Source organism: Podarcis muralis, chromosome Z (assembly GCF_964188315.1).
Source record: "Podarcis muralis chromosome Z, rPodMur119.hap1.1, whole genome shotgun sequence".
Taxonomy (NCBI): Eukaryota; Metazoa; Chordata; class Lepidosauria; order Squamata; family Lacertidae; genus Podarcis; species Podarcis muralis.
The window spans coordinates 32,058,664-32,072,318 of record NC_135673.1 but is presented as its reverse complement, the minus strand read 5'-3'; the positions used below and the strand labels follow the sequence as shown (position 1 = coordinate 32,072,318).

Sequence of the window (13,655 nt, the reverse complement as noted above, 5' to 3'; positions counted from 1 at the left end):
GCCAAACAGAGGAGAATTCCCCCACCCATCCATTAATGGCATTCGTGTGTGAGGAACACGCGCCCAGTAAGGCTTTGCCATCCTGACCGGAGTGGAGCCCCATTCAAGGAGGACTTTTTTCTGAAGTGACATAGCATCGGATCCGACTGGCTCTGAGCTCCTGCGAGGGGACGGTCGCGCTCTTAGGGTGGGCCTGAGAGCGCAACTCTCGAACTGAGGCTGCGAAACCAAACTGATGATGTCAGTACAGCCTCTCGCTTCTCTCTTGCTAAGTCTGCTACCACCGACAGTCGGCCGGTTCCAAAATAAATCTGCTCGGGAAAATAGGAGAGCCGCCCCTTCTAATCCCTTGGGGTTATACTAGCAGCTCCTCCTCGGGGTTCCCCGGCGAGGCGAGGCGTTCCCCAGGCTGGTCAGGCTCGAGAAGCAGCTCAAGAGAACTCGACTCAAAGTCTCGGGCAAGCAGAGGAGGAACCGGTGAGCTCCTGGGAGGCCCCGTCGGACGAGCGGCCGTCAGCTTCCTTCTTGCCTAGAAAAGCAACAGCAGCCTGGCGCCGACCGACCTCCAGGCAGCAGATCCACTCCGAGGGACGCCCGGACAGCGGCGGCTCCTCTCTGGAGGGCAACCAGGGCAACAAGATGCCCTTCTGGAAGCGCACGGTGGAACCTCGCCGGCTGCTCCCCTCCGCTGCCGTCGCCCCTCGCTTGGCTGCTCTGCCGCTGGCCCAGCTCCACGACGTGTGCGGCCTGGCGACGCTGGCGCTGCTCCGGCAGCTGGCCGATCTCTGCGGACACTCAGCGGCGTTGCTCGCGGACCTAGAGGGTCGCTTGCTGGAGCTGGCCCGCCGCGCGCACCGGCTTCGAAGCCGCCTCTGCAGAGTCCACGGGCTCATGCGCCCCGGGGCGTCTCGAGAGGCAGGTAAGAAAGAAAAGTCACCGCCCGCTCCGTCGAGGCAGGGCCACCGCGCTCTTTGGGAATAGCACGTGGGCCGCTCATAGAAGGGCGCGCGGATTGTTTCCAAGGCGGAGAAGGCGGCTGTAATGCAGCTACTTACCCCCCCCCCCCCCACTAAAAGAGGAAAGGCGTCACCCTAATGCTGTAGGAATGAAAAATCACAGGAGACTTCCCTTTAACTTCCCTTTAACTTCCCTTTAAAATGCAATGCAGCTTACGCTAGTGGTGAAGACTGCGGGCAGGTGACCTGCTTGTGCCTGGCCGGTGTGCTCTCTGGGTAGCAGTCACTGTGACGGGCAACTTCAATACTTCTCTCCCTCCCTAAGTTCTAAAACCAGACTTGAGTCGGACCGTGGGTTCATCCACACTTTCCTTGTGCCTCCTGCGTAGAAAGCAGGGGTCGGACAGGGGCTCAGTGTTTCAACCAGAGGACTCCTTGAAATAGAGGACTTGTCCTCTCACAGCCATTTGAATGGAGGACTCTACTCTGTAGAGTAGAGCAGGTGGCCAGTCTGTGCAAGTATCTCTCTGCAGACCCAGAGGGTGGGGGTGGCAAGGAAGGGGTTAACTCTCAAAAGAGTCAGATGTCAGTCTCAATCCTTTCTGAAATCCACCGTTTATGTCCTGGACATCCTGTGATGAAAAAAGAATAGGCCCTTTGCCCATGCTCGGAGGCATTTTTAAAGAAAAGAATTGTCTCTTTTCCCAGTTTTTTCTTCCGATGCAAAGGCTTCCGATGGGCTTTCTGACATGACAGTGGTGGTGGTTTTGCTGACCCTGCTTGCTTGCTGCAACTTCGCAGCCACGCTCCTCCTTCATTGTCAAAGGCAGTAGTGCTTCTGTTTACCTGCTTGCAGACAGACTTCTGGTTGTCCATTGTGATACTGGAAAGCTGGACTAGACAGGCATTTGGGCTGGTTCAGCAGAGCTCTTCTTATATTTTTAAAGATAGGTCACGTAGCCGGAAGAAGATGATACGCACAAAATTTAAAATGGTTCAAAACAAGATGCATCTGTGGGGGGGGGGGATGCTGGTGAAGCAGCGATTCTGACACATTTGGCATGTTGGAAACACATGGCTTTCCCCCAAAGAATAATGAGAACTATAGTTTACCCTTTCATGGAGTTACAAGTTTGCAGAACCCCTGACAAAGTACAGCGCCCAGGACTCTTTGGGGGAAGTTATGTGCCTTCTTAAGGTAAAGGTAAAGGGTCCCCTGACCGTTGGGTCCAGTTGTGACCGACTCTGGGGTTCAATACATCAGTTATTGATCTCGCTTTATTGGCCGAGGGAGCCAGCGTACAGGTTCCGGGTCATTTGGCCAGCATGACTAAGCCGCTTCTGGTGAACCAGAGCAGTGCACGGAAACACCGTTTACCTTCCCGCCAGAGCGGTACCTATTTATCTACTTGCATTTTGATGTGCTTTCGAACTGCTAGGTTGGCAGGAGCAGGGACCGAGCAACAGGAGCTCACCCCGTCGCGGGGATTTGAACCACCAACCTTCTGATCGGCAAGTCCTAGGCTCTGTGGTTTAACCCACAGCGCCACCCGCGTCCCTTCTTGGCTGATAGCAATAGCTGCTAACCCACAAGCATTTCTGTAGAGTGGCAGGATCCAAAGGCCCTCGGCAGCAGGATAATGATGTGTGAATTAGTTTCTAAGTTTCTTAGTTTCTAAGTCAAGGGAAAGTAATAGCCTACTTTATTTGGTATTTAGGCCTCAATAGCCCACTTTATCTGGTATTTAGGCCTCACCCAGTTCTACGTGCCAAACTTTAAGATGCTGAAAACAAATTGGAACAGGTTCGGAGTAGGCCAGTGAAGATGATCAGGTGTAGAGAATATAAGAACGAAAGAAGAGCCCAGCTGGATCAGGCCTAAGGCACATCTGGTACATCATCCTGTTCTCACTGTGGTCCAGTGCATGGCTTCAAGAAGCCCACAGGCAGGAAAATGTCTCCTGTGGGGAAGGGAGCTGAAGGAACTGGCTGCAACTGCAACTGTTTAGCCCGGAGAAGGGAAAACTTGGAGTGTTTACATATTGGACTTTTACTCTGGCTCCAATGCACTCCTGCTGTTAGCATTTGAATCCACATACATGTTACCCAAGGGATGCGGGTGGTGCTGTGGGTTAAACCACAGAGCCTAGGGCTTGCCGATCAGAAGGTCGGCGGTTCGAATCCCCACGATGGGCTGAGCTCCCATTGCTCAGTCCCAGCTCCTGCCCACCTAGCAGTTTGAAAGCATGTCAAAGTGCAAGTAGATAAACAGGTACTGCTCCGGCAGGAAGGTAAACAGTGTTTCTGTGTGCTGCTCTGGTTTCGCCAGAAGCGACTTAGTCATGCTGGCCACATGACCTGGAAGCTGTATACTGGCTCCCTCGGCCAGTAAAGCGAGATGAGCGCCGCAACCCCAGAGTCGTTCGCGACTGGACCCAACGGTCAGGGGTACCTTTTCCTTTACCTTTACATGTTACACAGGGCTGATGTGTCCCGTTTCACCACTTGCAGCAAAATGGGAAGATCTTGCACAATTTCAGGTGACATCTTGCCCAAAACGGACATGCTCTTGCCCCCCAAATCAGCACTGTGATGGCAACAGGCTTCTCCCATGGGTGTTCGGGGGAGGGGCTTCTGCTGCCTGAAGCAGTAGCTTCACCCTGCCTAATGGCTGGGCCGGCTCTGATGTTCTCATGATATTAATAATAAAATATTAAATTTATAACCCACCCTTCCTCTGAAAGGAGCCCAGGGTAGCCAGTAATATGTAAAACATTTAAGCTTAAAACAATTCCAGCACAGATGCAGACAGCGAAAGATCTCAGCTTCAAAGGCTCAGATTAAAGCTACCCTGTAGTTTCTGGAGAAATATTGTTGCATGATACTTTTTCTTCTCAAACCAGCATCTTACCTGAAAGGATAGCTTAAGCCATGTTCCCTTCACAGCCATTGCACTTGCGTGGGTGGCAGCATATGCCCAGGTGAAGGCTTCGTGATAGGAGTTCGGGGGAAGGGGGTTGCAAGGGGAGAGGTTATGGGCATCAGGTGATCACCTGCCTTTTCTCTGGTATGTACAGCAGGGTGCCAAATAAGATCTAAAATGCAGTAGGGAGAAATGACCTTGCTGCGTTTTAAACCACTAATGTGTTCATAGCCTTGTATTCTTATTCCCCAGAGGACAAAACAACATCTAATGAGCTTAAGCTACGGAAAGGTAGATAGATTCTGGTTGAACATTAGGAAATATATCAAGAGGAATTTGACAGTGGAACCAATTGCCTAAGGGTGTATTTTGCTGAAGGTCTCCAGCCAGAAGCTAGAAAGCCGTCTGCTGGGGAAACTCTAGCAGAGGTTGGCAAGATGATCTATAAAACCCCTCCAACCGATTGTGTAATTTACAGTTTGTTGTCTATTCCCCTTCCCCTCAATCTGTTGTTGGTTTCTGGTATGTTTTCCACTGGGTTTTCGGATCAGAGGGGTTTGAAAAAGTATCATGGAGCCTGTGTTTCAGATTTCTCAGCAAAGGTGCGTTTTCTTAAAGGACCCTTTAAAAAGTATGCCTTCTTGGAGAACAGTTCCAGTGTAACTGCCGAGTGTTTTCAGCTGTTCTGACAGTGCCCAGCAAGCTCTCCTGCTGTTGCCATTTGCTTCTCCATCTGCTCTGGGCTGCCATTTGCCCCCCCCCCCATGTCAAGAGTGAGCCAAAAGCATCTTTTAGGGGTGAGCTTTTATTCTGTAGACCAAAAAGCATTTTCTTGTGACTTAGCATTATTCCAGTATTGAACAAACTACGCTAAGTGTACAGTGGTATCTTGGTTCTCAAACTTAATCCGTTTCGGGTGTCCGTTCCAAAAGCAAAGCATTCCAAAACCAAGGTGCACTTTCCCCTAAGAAAGTAACGCAAAATGGATTAATCCGTTCCAGACTTTTAAAAACAACCCCTAAAACAGCAATTTAACATGAATTTTACTATCTAACGAGACCATTGATCCATAAAATGAAAGCAATAAACAATGTACTGCAGTCACACAGTCAATATATCCAGTAGCTGAACTGGGTTCCACCCAGTCACAAAAACAAAACAAAAAGAGCCACAAAAACAAAAATTCAAAATAAATAGCAAAAACAGACGGACCTCAGCATAACACTCAAATCGGAAGTGTGGCACTCAAATCGGAAGCCTAACACTCAGAATGGAGCAAGCTCGGCTTCTGAAAAAAGTTCGCAAACCAGAACACTTACTTCCGGGTTTACAGTGTTTGGGTTCCAAGTTCTTTGAGTACCAAGGCGCTTGAGAACCAAGGTACCACTGTATTTTAAAATGTACTAGAGTGCACAATTGGATTTCCCATCACTTACACCTTTAATGCTGCTGTTCTTTTGGTCATGATCAATCTTATTGCACCAATGTGTTTTTAATAACAGTTCCATAAAAATATCACACCAGTGTATTGAGGGGTTAAGTCAATGGAGTATCGCTGAATTCATAAGAGTCACACATTGGATTGCTTAGCCGTTTAACTGGGGTTGAAAGCAAACATTGAATAAAGAGTTGAATGGACCTACAAGGTCATGGACTTATTGGTCTATTCCCTATGGAGTTTTCTTTCTCAGCATTTGTTCCACATCTGCAAATGGGGTAAAAGTGGTCTGCATACTTGTGAACTATGCAGTCTTCTCCGAAAAGCAGGTCCCCCGATTCCCTTTTTTCACCCTTACAGAAACACTGTGAAGCAGGCTAGGCTGAGAGAGGCTGGCTTAAGATCGATCATCCAGTGAACTTGATGTTTGATGGGAAATTTGAACTCAGGCCTCTCTGGGCCTGGTCTGGAACTCTACCACCTTACACTATTTTGGCTCACCGGGAATGAAACTACGCCCAAAGAGGGATCAAAATATTTTTGATCAAAAATTCATAAAACTAAGCAAGTAATTCAAAACAATTTTGTGACATAACCCTGACCCCACATTTATATCACTTTAAAAATCATGGCTTCCTCAAAGAATCCTGGGAACTATATTTCACCCCTCACAGAGTTACAATTAAACACTGCAGCTCTTGAATAATATGAGCTGCTAAATGAAGCACACAAACATTCTATAAGTGTTTCTTGTAGATGCAGTTGCTGGAGGTCATCTTCAGTCCCTGGAAGACAGCCATTTTTTAAAATAGTAAAAGGTACCCCTGCCCGTTCGGGCCAGACTTGCCAGACTCTAGGGTTGTGCGCTCATCTCACTCTATAGGGCCAGACTTGCCAGACTCTAGGGTTGTGCGCTCATCTCACTCTATAGGCCGGGGGCCAGCGCTGTCCACAGACACTTCTGGGTCATGTGGCCAGCGTGACAAGCTGCATCTGGCGAGCCAGCGCAGCACACAGAACGCCGTTTACCTTCCCGCTGGTAAGCGGTCCCTATTTATCTACTTGCACCCGGAGGTGCTTTCGAACTGCTAGGTTGGCAGGCGCTGGGACCGAACGATGGGAGCTCACCCCGCCGCGGGGGTTCGAACCACCGACCATGTGATCAGCAAGTCCTAGGCACTGAGGTTTTACCCACAGCGCCACCCGCATCCCTTTTTTAAAATGGCGGCACCCAATTTGAATTTCCAACATTCAAAAGCTTCTCTGGATCTTGTCAGAGCTCTTTAAGCTGGGTTGACCAATCCAGCACAGTGGAAGGTGGAGGAATAACCTCATATAAGATTAACCCATTCAGATCCATCTTTCTCTCCTCCTTTTGGAGAAAATAATGAGTACAGTGGTACCTCGGGTTAAGTACTTAATTCGTTCCGGAGGTCCATTCTTAACCTGAAACTGTTCGTAACCTGAAGCACCACTTTAGCTAATGGGGCCTCCTGCTGCTGCTGTGCCGCCGGAGCACAATTTCTGTTCTTATCCTGAAGCAAAGTTCTTAACCCGAGGTAATATTTTTGGGTTAGCAGAGTCTGTAACCTGAAGCGTATGTAACCCGAGGTACCACTGTAATTTTACTCTGCCTCCTTTGGGGTTCTGGGGAACTGATTAACGGGACTGGCATGATTCCCAGGTCTTTGCAGTTCTTTCTAGTAAGTACCATAGTAAATATAGTTGGTTATTAACGGTTTGCTGAAGTCAATTATCTCCAAATACGTTGGCCTTGAATTTGCAGGGCCAGTCAGTGCCATCCAGCAGGGAAAAAAACACGTTGAGGGTTCACTGTAGCTGCCACTTGGGCTCACCAGCAACTCTGACAATTAGGGTGTTTATCTTCCTTAATTTATAGCTTGTATCTTATAAAGTTTGACATGACCTTTCATTCGGCAGTGCCTGGCAAGTTGCTCAACCCAGCCTGGCCCAGCTTCTTGCAGCCTCGCAATATGGGGGAGTTAGAGCAGTAAAATAACGAGATAAAACAATGTTAAAACAACAAGACACAGCACTAGAGGAAGCACTAAAAGAAGTTAAAAAGTAAAATGGAAGAGAGGGATAAAAACAAGTACTGAGGGTTGGTTATAAAGCAAAAACTTGCCTTGAAATGAGCCTTAGAGCTGAAAAACCTCCTTCCTCCATGAAGTGTGGGCAGGGCTGGATTTAGGCAAAGCCCCAGTCTATGTGTGAGAAGGAAAACTCGAACCAGAGCTCTGAAACAAACGTAACAATGGAAGTAACTTCCTAGAGCCTTGGAAGGATACCAACTGGCAACACGGGCAGTGGCGTAGCGTGGGGGGTGCAGGGGGGGCCAGCCGCACCGGGCGCAACATCTGGGGTTAGGGCAAATCCACGGGTTAGGGGGCGCAAATCCACGGGTTAGGGGGCACAAATTACTTGCCTTGCCCCGGGTGCTGACAACCCACGCTACGCCGCTGAACACGGGTAGTAGAGAGGTGGTGACCCGTAACATTGATGGAAACATACTACAGGTCTGGCAAATTTCGAACCAGAAAAAAGACTGAAGCTTGGTATTAATTCCCCAAAAACTTGTATTCGCCAACAACCCAAAACCAAAGGGCTTCCTCCCACGGGTAGATTGCATAAAGCATCTCTTGAACATCTTAAATGATATACTGTCAGGTGTAGTTGAGCCAACTGATATAGCTTCTATAGAGTATTTATACTATGATGGTCACACAGTACAAGCAATGATCACCTTCCATGATCAAAATCTGGCCAACCTTATCCACAGAGCAAGACTCATAAAGGAAAGGATACTAATACTAAGATACTTCAAAAATAGGGTACCAAAGATCTCCCTCTTTGATGCCAAGGGCGATAAGCCAATGGCAAATGAGGAACAGAAAAAATCTAAAAAGGAAAACTGACCTCAAAAGGTCCAGCTTGACCATCATAAACAAGAGTCACCAAAATCAAAAAGGAAAGGCACATCCCTATACGACTCTCAATAGCCTATGAGAGAGCGAAAGGACATTTTCTCTACAGAAGAAAACGCTCTAATAAGCCGATTTTGGTCATTGCCGTCCCCAGCCCAAGCCGAAATCTTGGAAAGATTAGAAACACTAAGAAACAGATTGGCTGGGAAGGATGCTCACAATGGGGCCAAGGAGGGTCCACATTTGTGGCCCATCTCCCCAAAATGTCTAGTTGGCAAGAGGACGTCCAGAGGCTCATTCAAATGCATGGATGTGGACCTTCAGTCCCAGCCTCCATTGGTGTACGATATGGCAGGGGGCAACCAGGATGCGATGCCCTCAAGCTCCTGGCTTGGCTACCTCAGGTTGTCCCCAAATGAGATAGCTACCCCCCACCACCACCAAGAACAGAGGAACTCTACAGCTCTACTAAAGAGATCCCTACTGATGGAGCAAATGGGAGTGTTTTTTAAGACAAAATAGGACTCCTAGACAAGGTGGAAATGATGGAAACAGGTCTTGCAGGGAACGGGGTCTAAAGACCAGGTGTAGGGAATCTTTTGTCCTCCAGATTATTGCTGGACTGTTACAATGTCCATCATTGGCTATGCTTGTTGGAGTTGATGGGACTTGCTGTTCAGCAGCATTTGGAGGGCCAAAGGTTCCCCACATCTTGGCTAATGGTAGGGCCGGCTCTGTTTGATTGAAACCTGGATGTTATAAATTATTTCTGGAAACAAGCAGTGGTGTGCCATGGCTCAGGCTGGGCTGTGCATTTATAAGGCCAAATGTCTGCTCTTGTAATTGGATCCTCCCTTTTGCTTTTCTAGAATATAGGGGTGTAAGAGGCTTGGGTTGATTCATAGGTTTTCAGATTCAGGAAGTTATGAGTGGGAGCAGAAGTGAAATCTACAGCAAGAAGACCATTTAAAATTGGATCCAACATACAGGAAGGAACTGTTTTCACACAGGGCAGAGAGTGGATGAGTTTCCAGCTTTGGGCTGCGGCTTTGGGAACAAACTGAAGGAGATTTTTAAATTGTTGGAGTCTGGGAATGAACTACAGGAAATGGGAAAGTGAATCCCTTATTCCCCTGAGCCTGCATACACAGTCCGCTGCAAAACTGTGAAGTCAGCCATGTGGAGACAGGGAGCTGGATTGGAGAGGATCCATCTGTAGAATGGGAACAATGTCAAACAATTTCACAGGGCAGTTAGACAATAAAATCATACAAAGACTGCAAAGCATGTAGGACATGATCCAGCTTAAGTTCCAGCACTTTTAACTCCTTTTCACTTTGGTTGGAAAACAAGCTATGTGCTAAAAACTCACCTACATAAATCAATGAGACTAGGCTATGTACACAACCATACATTTAAAGCACATGGTATCACCCAAAGGATCAGGTAGTTTGTTATGGTTTCTGGGAACTGTAGTTCTGTTAGAGGGTAAACTACCATTCCAATAATTATTTGGGGGAAGTCATGTAGTTTAAATGTGCTTTAAATATACGTATTGTGTGTACGCAGCCTCCAAAAGTATTTCATTTTGGTTCAGTCAACCCCACTGTTGAAACAGGAGTTTCTGGGGCAGTGGACAATCTGGAAGACCCAAACCATGCCTCCCCCCAGTACATTCTGTATATGCTTAAAGGCACTCTTCTTCCTTTTTGTTTTATATAATCTGAGCCTTGGAAGCAGATTAGGGGATACCCTCGCTGAGCACTGGCTCAAAATTCTTTCTTTACGTAATTTATATTTCTCTTTCAAGAAGATACCTCCAATCTGCCGACAGCTGAAACAATAAAACTTGGGACACATGAAACAACCTATTCAGTTTAAAATAAAACAACATCAAACAAAACATCCATAAGCCAACTTTATAAAAACACCAATCTTCCTTTTTGAAGAAGATTTATTTGTTTGCATGAGAAAAATGAACCAAAATGAGACTGCTGGATCTGTTTGAGAAGGGCATTCCAGATGTGAAGAACTTTTGCTGTGGGCAAAGCCAGGCACGATGTCATAGACCTATAAGACCTATCTCCCATCTTTTTAATAATTTAATTACTCATTGTACAGCAGCTGGTCAGGAATGGATCACTTTGATCAGAGCCAAGGAAGCGGGTGTTTAAACTCCTGGCTGTTATCCTAATCTAATTCACCCCTCTGTAGCTCAGTGTTCAAACACCACACGCCTCTGAATGCCGTTCACCAGAGAAGACAGCTGCTTGCGATGAAGTCCTGTTTCTGGGCTTCACATTAGCATCTGGTTGGCCAGCATGGGAAACAAGATGCTGGACTAAACAGGCCTTTGGTCTGAAATTGCAGGACCCTTCTTGTGTTCGTGCTTCTTTTCTTTTAGCTTTGAAAAAGATGGATTTTTTCTTTTTTTAATACAGTGAAATAAAATGTTTGGTATCGGAATAAAATTAGCAATTCATAATGCATCGTGAGGCCATCCTGGGGGAGTAGCACTTTTAAAATAAATGTTTTTAATTGGTTTTTCAAAAGGAACATGAGAACATAACCCCTATTAACGTACATTTACCCTCCCACCCTCCCTCAAAGCACAGAATCCTAAGGGAAAACGTTACTGCAAAGGTTCAAATGTGAGTCCACTGTATTTGATGTTCTGTTGAGTATGTGATGAAAGGATGCAATGCCTCTATAAAATCATCCTCTTATCTCTTTCTTGCTAAGGCTTTAACTTCCTTGGTCAGTTGTTCTGAATGTGCTGCAGTCCAAACTTTCTGTTGCCATGGTGACATTTGCAAATGCTCAAAAGTTTTGGGCGACAAGTTGTTGAACTGCTACTAAAAGAAACATAGGAGCCAACCGCCAGGGGCTGTGGGGCTTTGGCCCCTGCAATAAAATATCTGAGCCCCTCCCCCCCCATTGATGGGCATTGCCATTCAAATGGTGTGCGTGCACGGTGTCATGTGATTGAGGAGGAAGGCACGCTTGGCAAATCCACACCATGATCAACTCCCACCCACAAAAACCTATGTCCCCTCTGTGGAAGGACGTGTGGATCCAGAATTGGCCTCCACAGTCACTTACGGACTCATTGTTAAAACAATGTTAAAACTCGGCTACGAGCGATCGCCAAAGAAGAAGAAGACCTAGGACCCCTGATTCAAGTTGGCACCCCTGAAAAGTAATCAATACTTTGTATCTCAAACTGATGTTTTCATTTTTAAATATTGCTAACAATAATGAAGTAGGGGGTACAGAGGTGTGTATGTGTCTCTTAACAACTCCGAGTACAGCTCCCAGGATTACTTGGGGGAAACCATGACTCTGTTAAGTGGTGTCATATTCCCCTGTATTCAAAGATAGGCACTAGCAGATTGAGTGGACGAGACCAATAGTGGGTTCAAAAAGGCAGTTTCTACACATGCTGTAGAGAGAATTGAGGGGCTCGTCAACCTGAAAAGGTAGCCCATCTAGGAGGAAGACAACTCTGATCCTAAACTTCGTTGGCCTTGCAGGATATTTTCAGAAGAAGAAAAGGCTAAGGAGGAAAGCCTACACAAATCCAGAGTGGAGACCCTAAGGCAGTTGAATAGCACCTTGTACGCCTCCTTTCCAGCAACTCCTTCAGCCAAGCTGGTGCCAAACATAATTGCTCTGCTTTATTTTGGGCCACATCAGCGAGGCTGAGAAGTGGGTCCATAACTTACACACACACTGACCAGCCTTGCGTCCCCAGGGTGGTCACTTGCAGTGCTGCTAACTAAAGAGGTTTGACTTCACCCCCGGAGGCGCACTCCCCTGTTTCTCAAGACAGATGGATGCCGACAAAATACTGCTTTAAATGAATAGTGCAGACAGGACTCAAGCAGGGCTCAGTTTGCACCAGTTGTAGAAAAGCTGTTTTGGCACAGAGGCTGATGCCCAACAGATTCTCACCCTCACCCTTGCCCTTGACATTCTACGGAAAGGAGGGTTTCTGTGCTTGAATTGGAAACTAGGTACTCCTGGTCCTAGTCAGGAGGATGCCTTGTCCCTCCTGAAGGCCAGAACAAATACAGTGTTACAGGACGAAGCTCTCCCGCTGCTTAAAAGGCCTTGGTGAAGGCAGGATGCTGCGAGGCGAAAAAAAGGTGCTGACTTTGCTTATTGTGCTGTCTCTTTTATTTTCCTTCCCCTTGTAACTGTTTGAGTCAGAGTGGAACTTTTGGCTCTGCATCCTGGGTGAGTTCTGCATGCCATGAGTGGATGCTTGTTCTGGAGAGATTTGCCTGCTTTCCAACCTGCATGGCGGTGGGGAGGTTTGTGGTGGGGGTGGGAAAGCAGTTTTTAAAAGCAGCAGCCTGACACTCTTGCTTGCAGCAGGCTGTGCCAGAATGTGGGGGGAGCAAATTTGGGAATCTCCCTAGCTCTGCTGGTCCCAGGATCTGAAGGCCCCCTGGCAGAGAGGTCATAAATGGACCCCTGTATGCAAGGAACGGTTAAACCACAGAGCCTAGGACTTGCTGATCAGAAGGTCGGCGGTTCGAATCCCCGTGACAGGGTGAGCTCCTGTTGCTCGGTCCCTGCTCCTGCCAACCTAGCAGTTTGAAAGCACGTCAAAGTTCAAGTAGATAAATAGGTACCGCCCCGGCGGGAAGATAAACGGCGTTTCTGTGCGCTGCTCTGGTTTGCCAGAAGCGGCTTAGTCATGCTGGCCACATGACCCGGAAGCTGTATAGCGGTTCCCTCGGCCAATAAAGCGAGATGAGCGCTGCAGCCCCATGACTGGACCTAATGGTCAGGGGTCCCTTTACCTATGCAAGGAACAGAGGTGTGCAGCATACACAGAAATGCCGTGGAGATCTTTGTGGTGCCCTGTCTGCATAGGGATCAAGGCTGTAGCTCAGTAGCAGAGCTCATGCTTTGTGTGCAGAACACACAAGTTCAGTCTTTGGCAACTCTGGTTTAAAAACAATCAGGTGATAGAATTTTCTCTGACCGAGACCCTGGAGTACTACTGCAGTCATCATAGGCCAGGGTTCTTCAATCTTGGGTGCCCAGATGTTGTTGGTCTGTAGATCCCACGTTCCACTGCCAGCTTGCCCAATGGTTAGCGATGATGGGTGAGTCCAACAACATTTTGGGACCCAAGGCGGAAGACACTGGTGCAATCAGTACTGAGCTAGGTGGACTCAGAGTCTGCCACTTCCTCTGTTCTTCTCAATTTTGCATTTCTGGATTATGTTATATGTGCTTCCATAAAATGAAAAACTATATTAAGCAAAGCTGCATATACAACAGTATATTAGGGGGAAATGCACTAATATGTTGGTGACTTTTTTGGGTAAATAAAAACAAACCTATGCAGAAATGTGGAGGACTGAATTTAAAACTGG

General features: G+C 47.3%; 1 protein-coding gene across 2 annotated transcripts in view; it reads left to right on the top strand.

Annotated features, from left to right (window-relative positions):
* Positions 1-476: 476 nt before the first annotated feature.
* The window catches only part of NHSL2 (NHS like 2), a 118,700-nt gene continuing 105,521 nt past the window's right edge, over positions 477-13,655 (top strand). The window contains exon 1 of one of the 2 annotated variants that reach the window (XM_077922388.1): positions 477-919. In XM_077922388.1, the coding sequence (XP_077778514.1) occupies positions 640-919 (280 nt within the window). In that variant the 5' untranslated portion in view covers positions 477-639. The remainder of the gene's footprint in view (positions 920-13,655) is intronic. The other variant, XM_077922387.1, reaches the window with a different exon arrangement.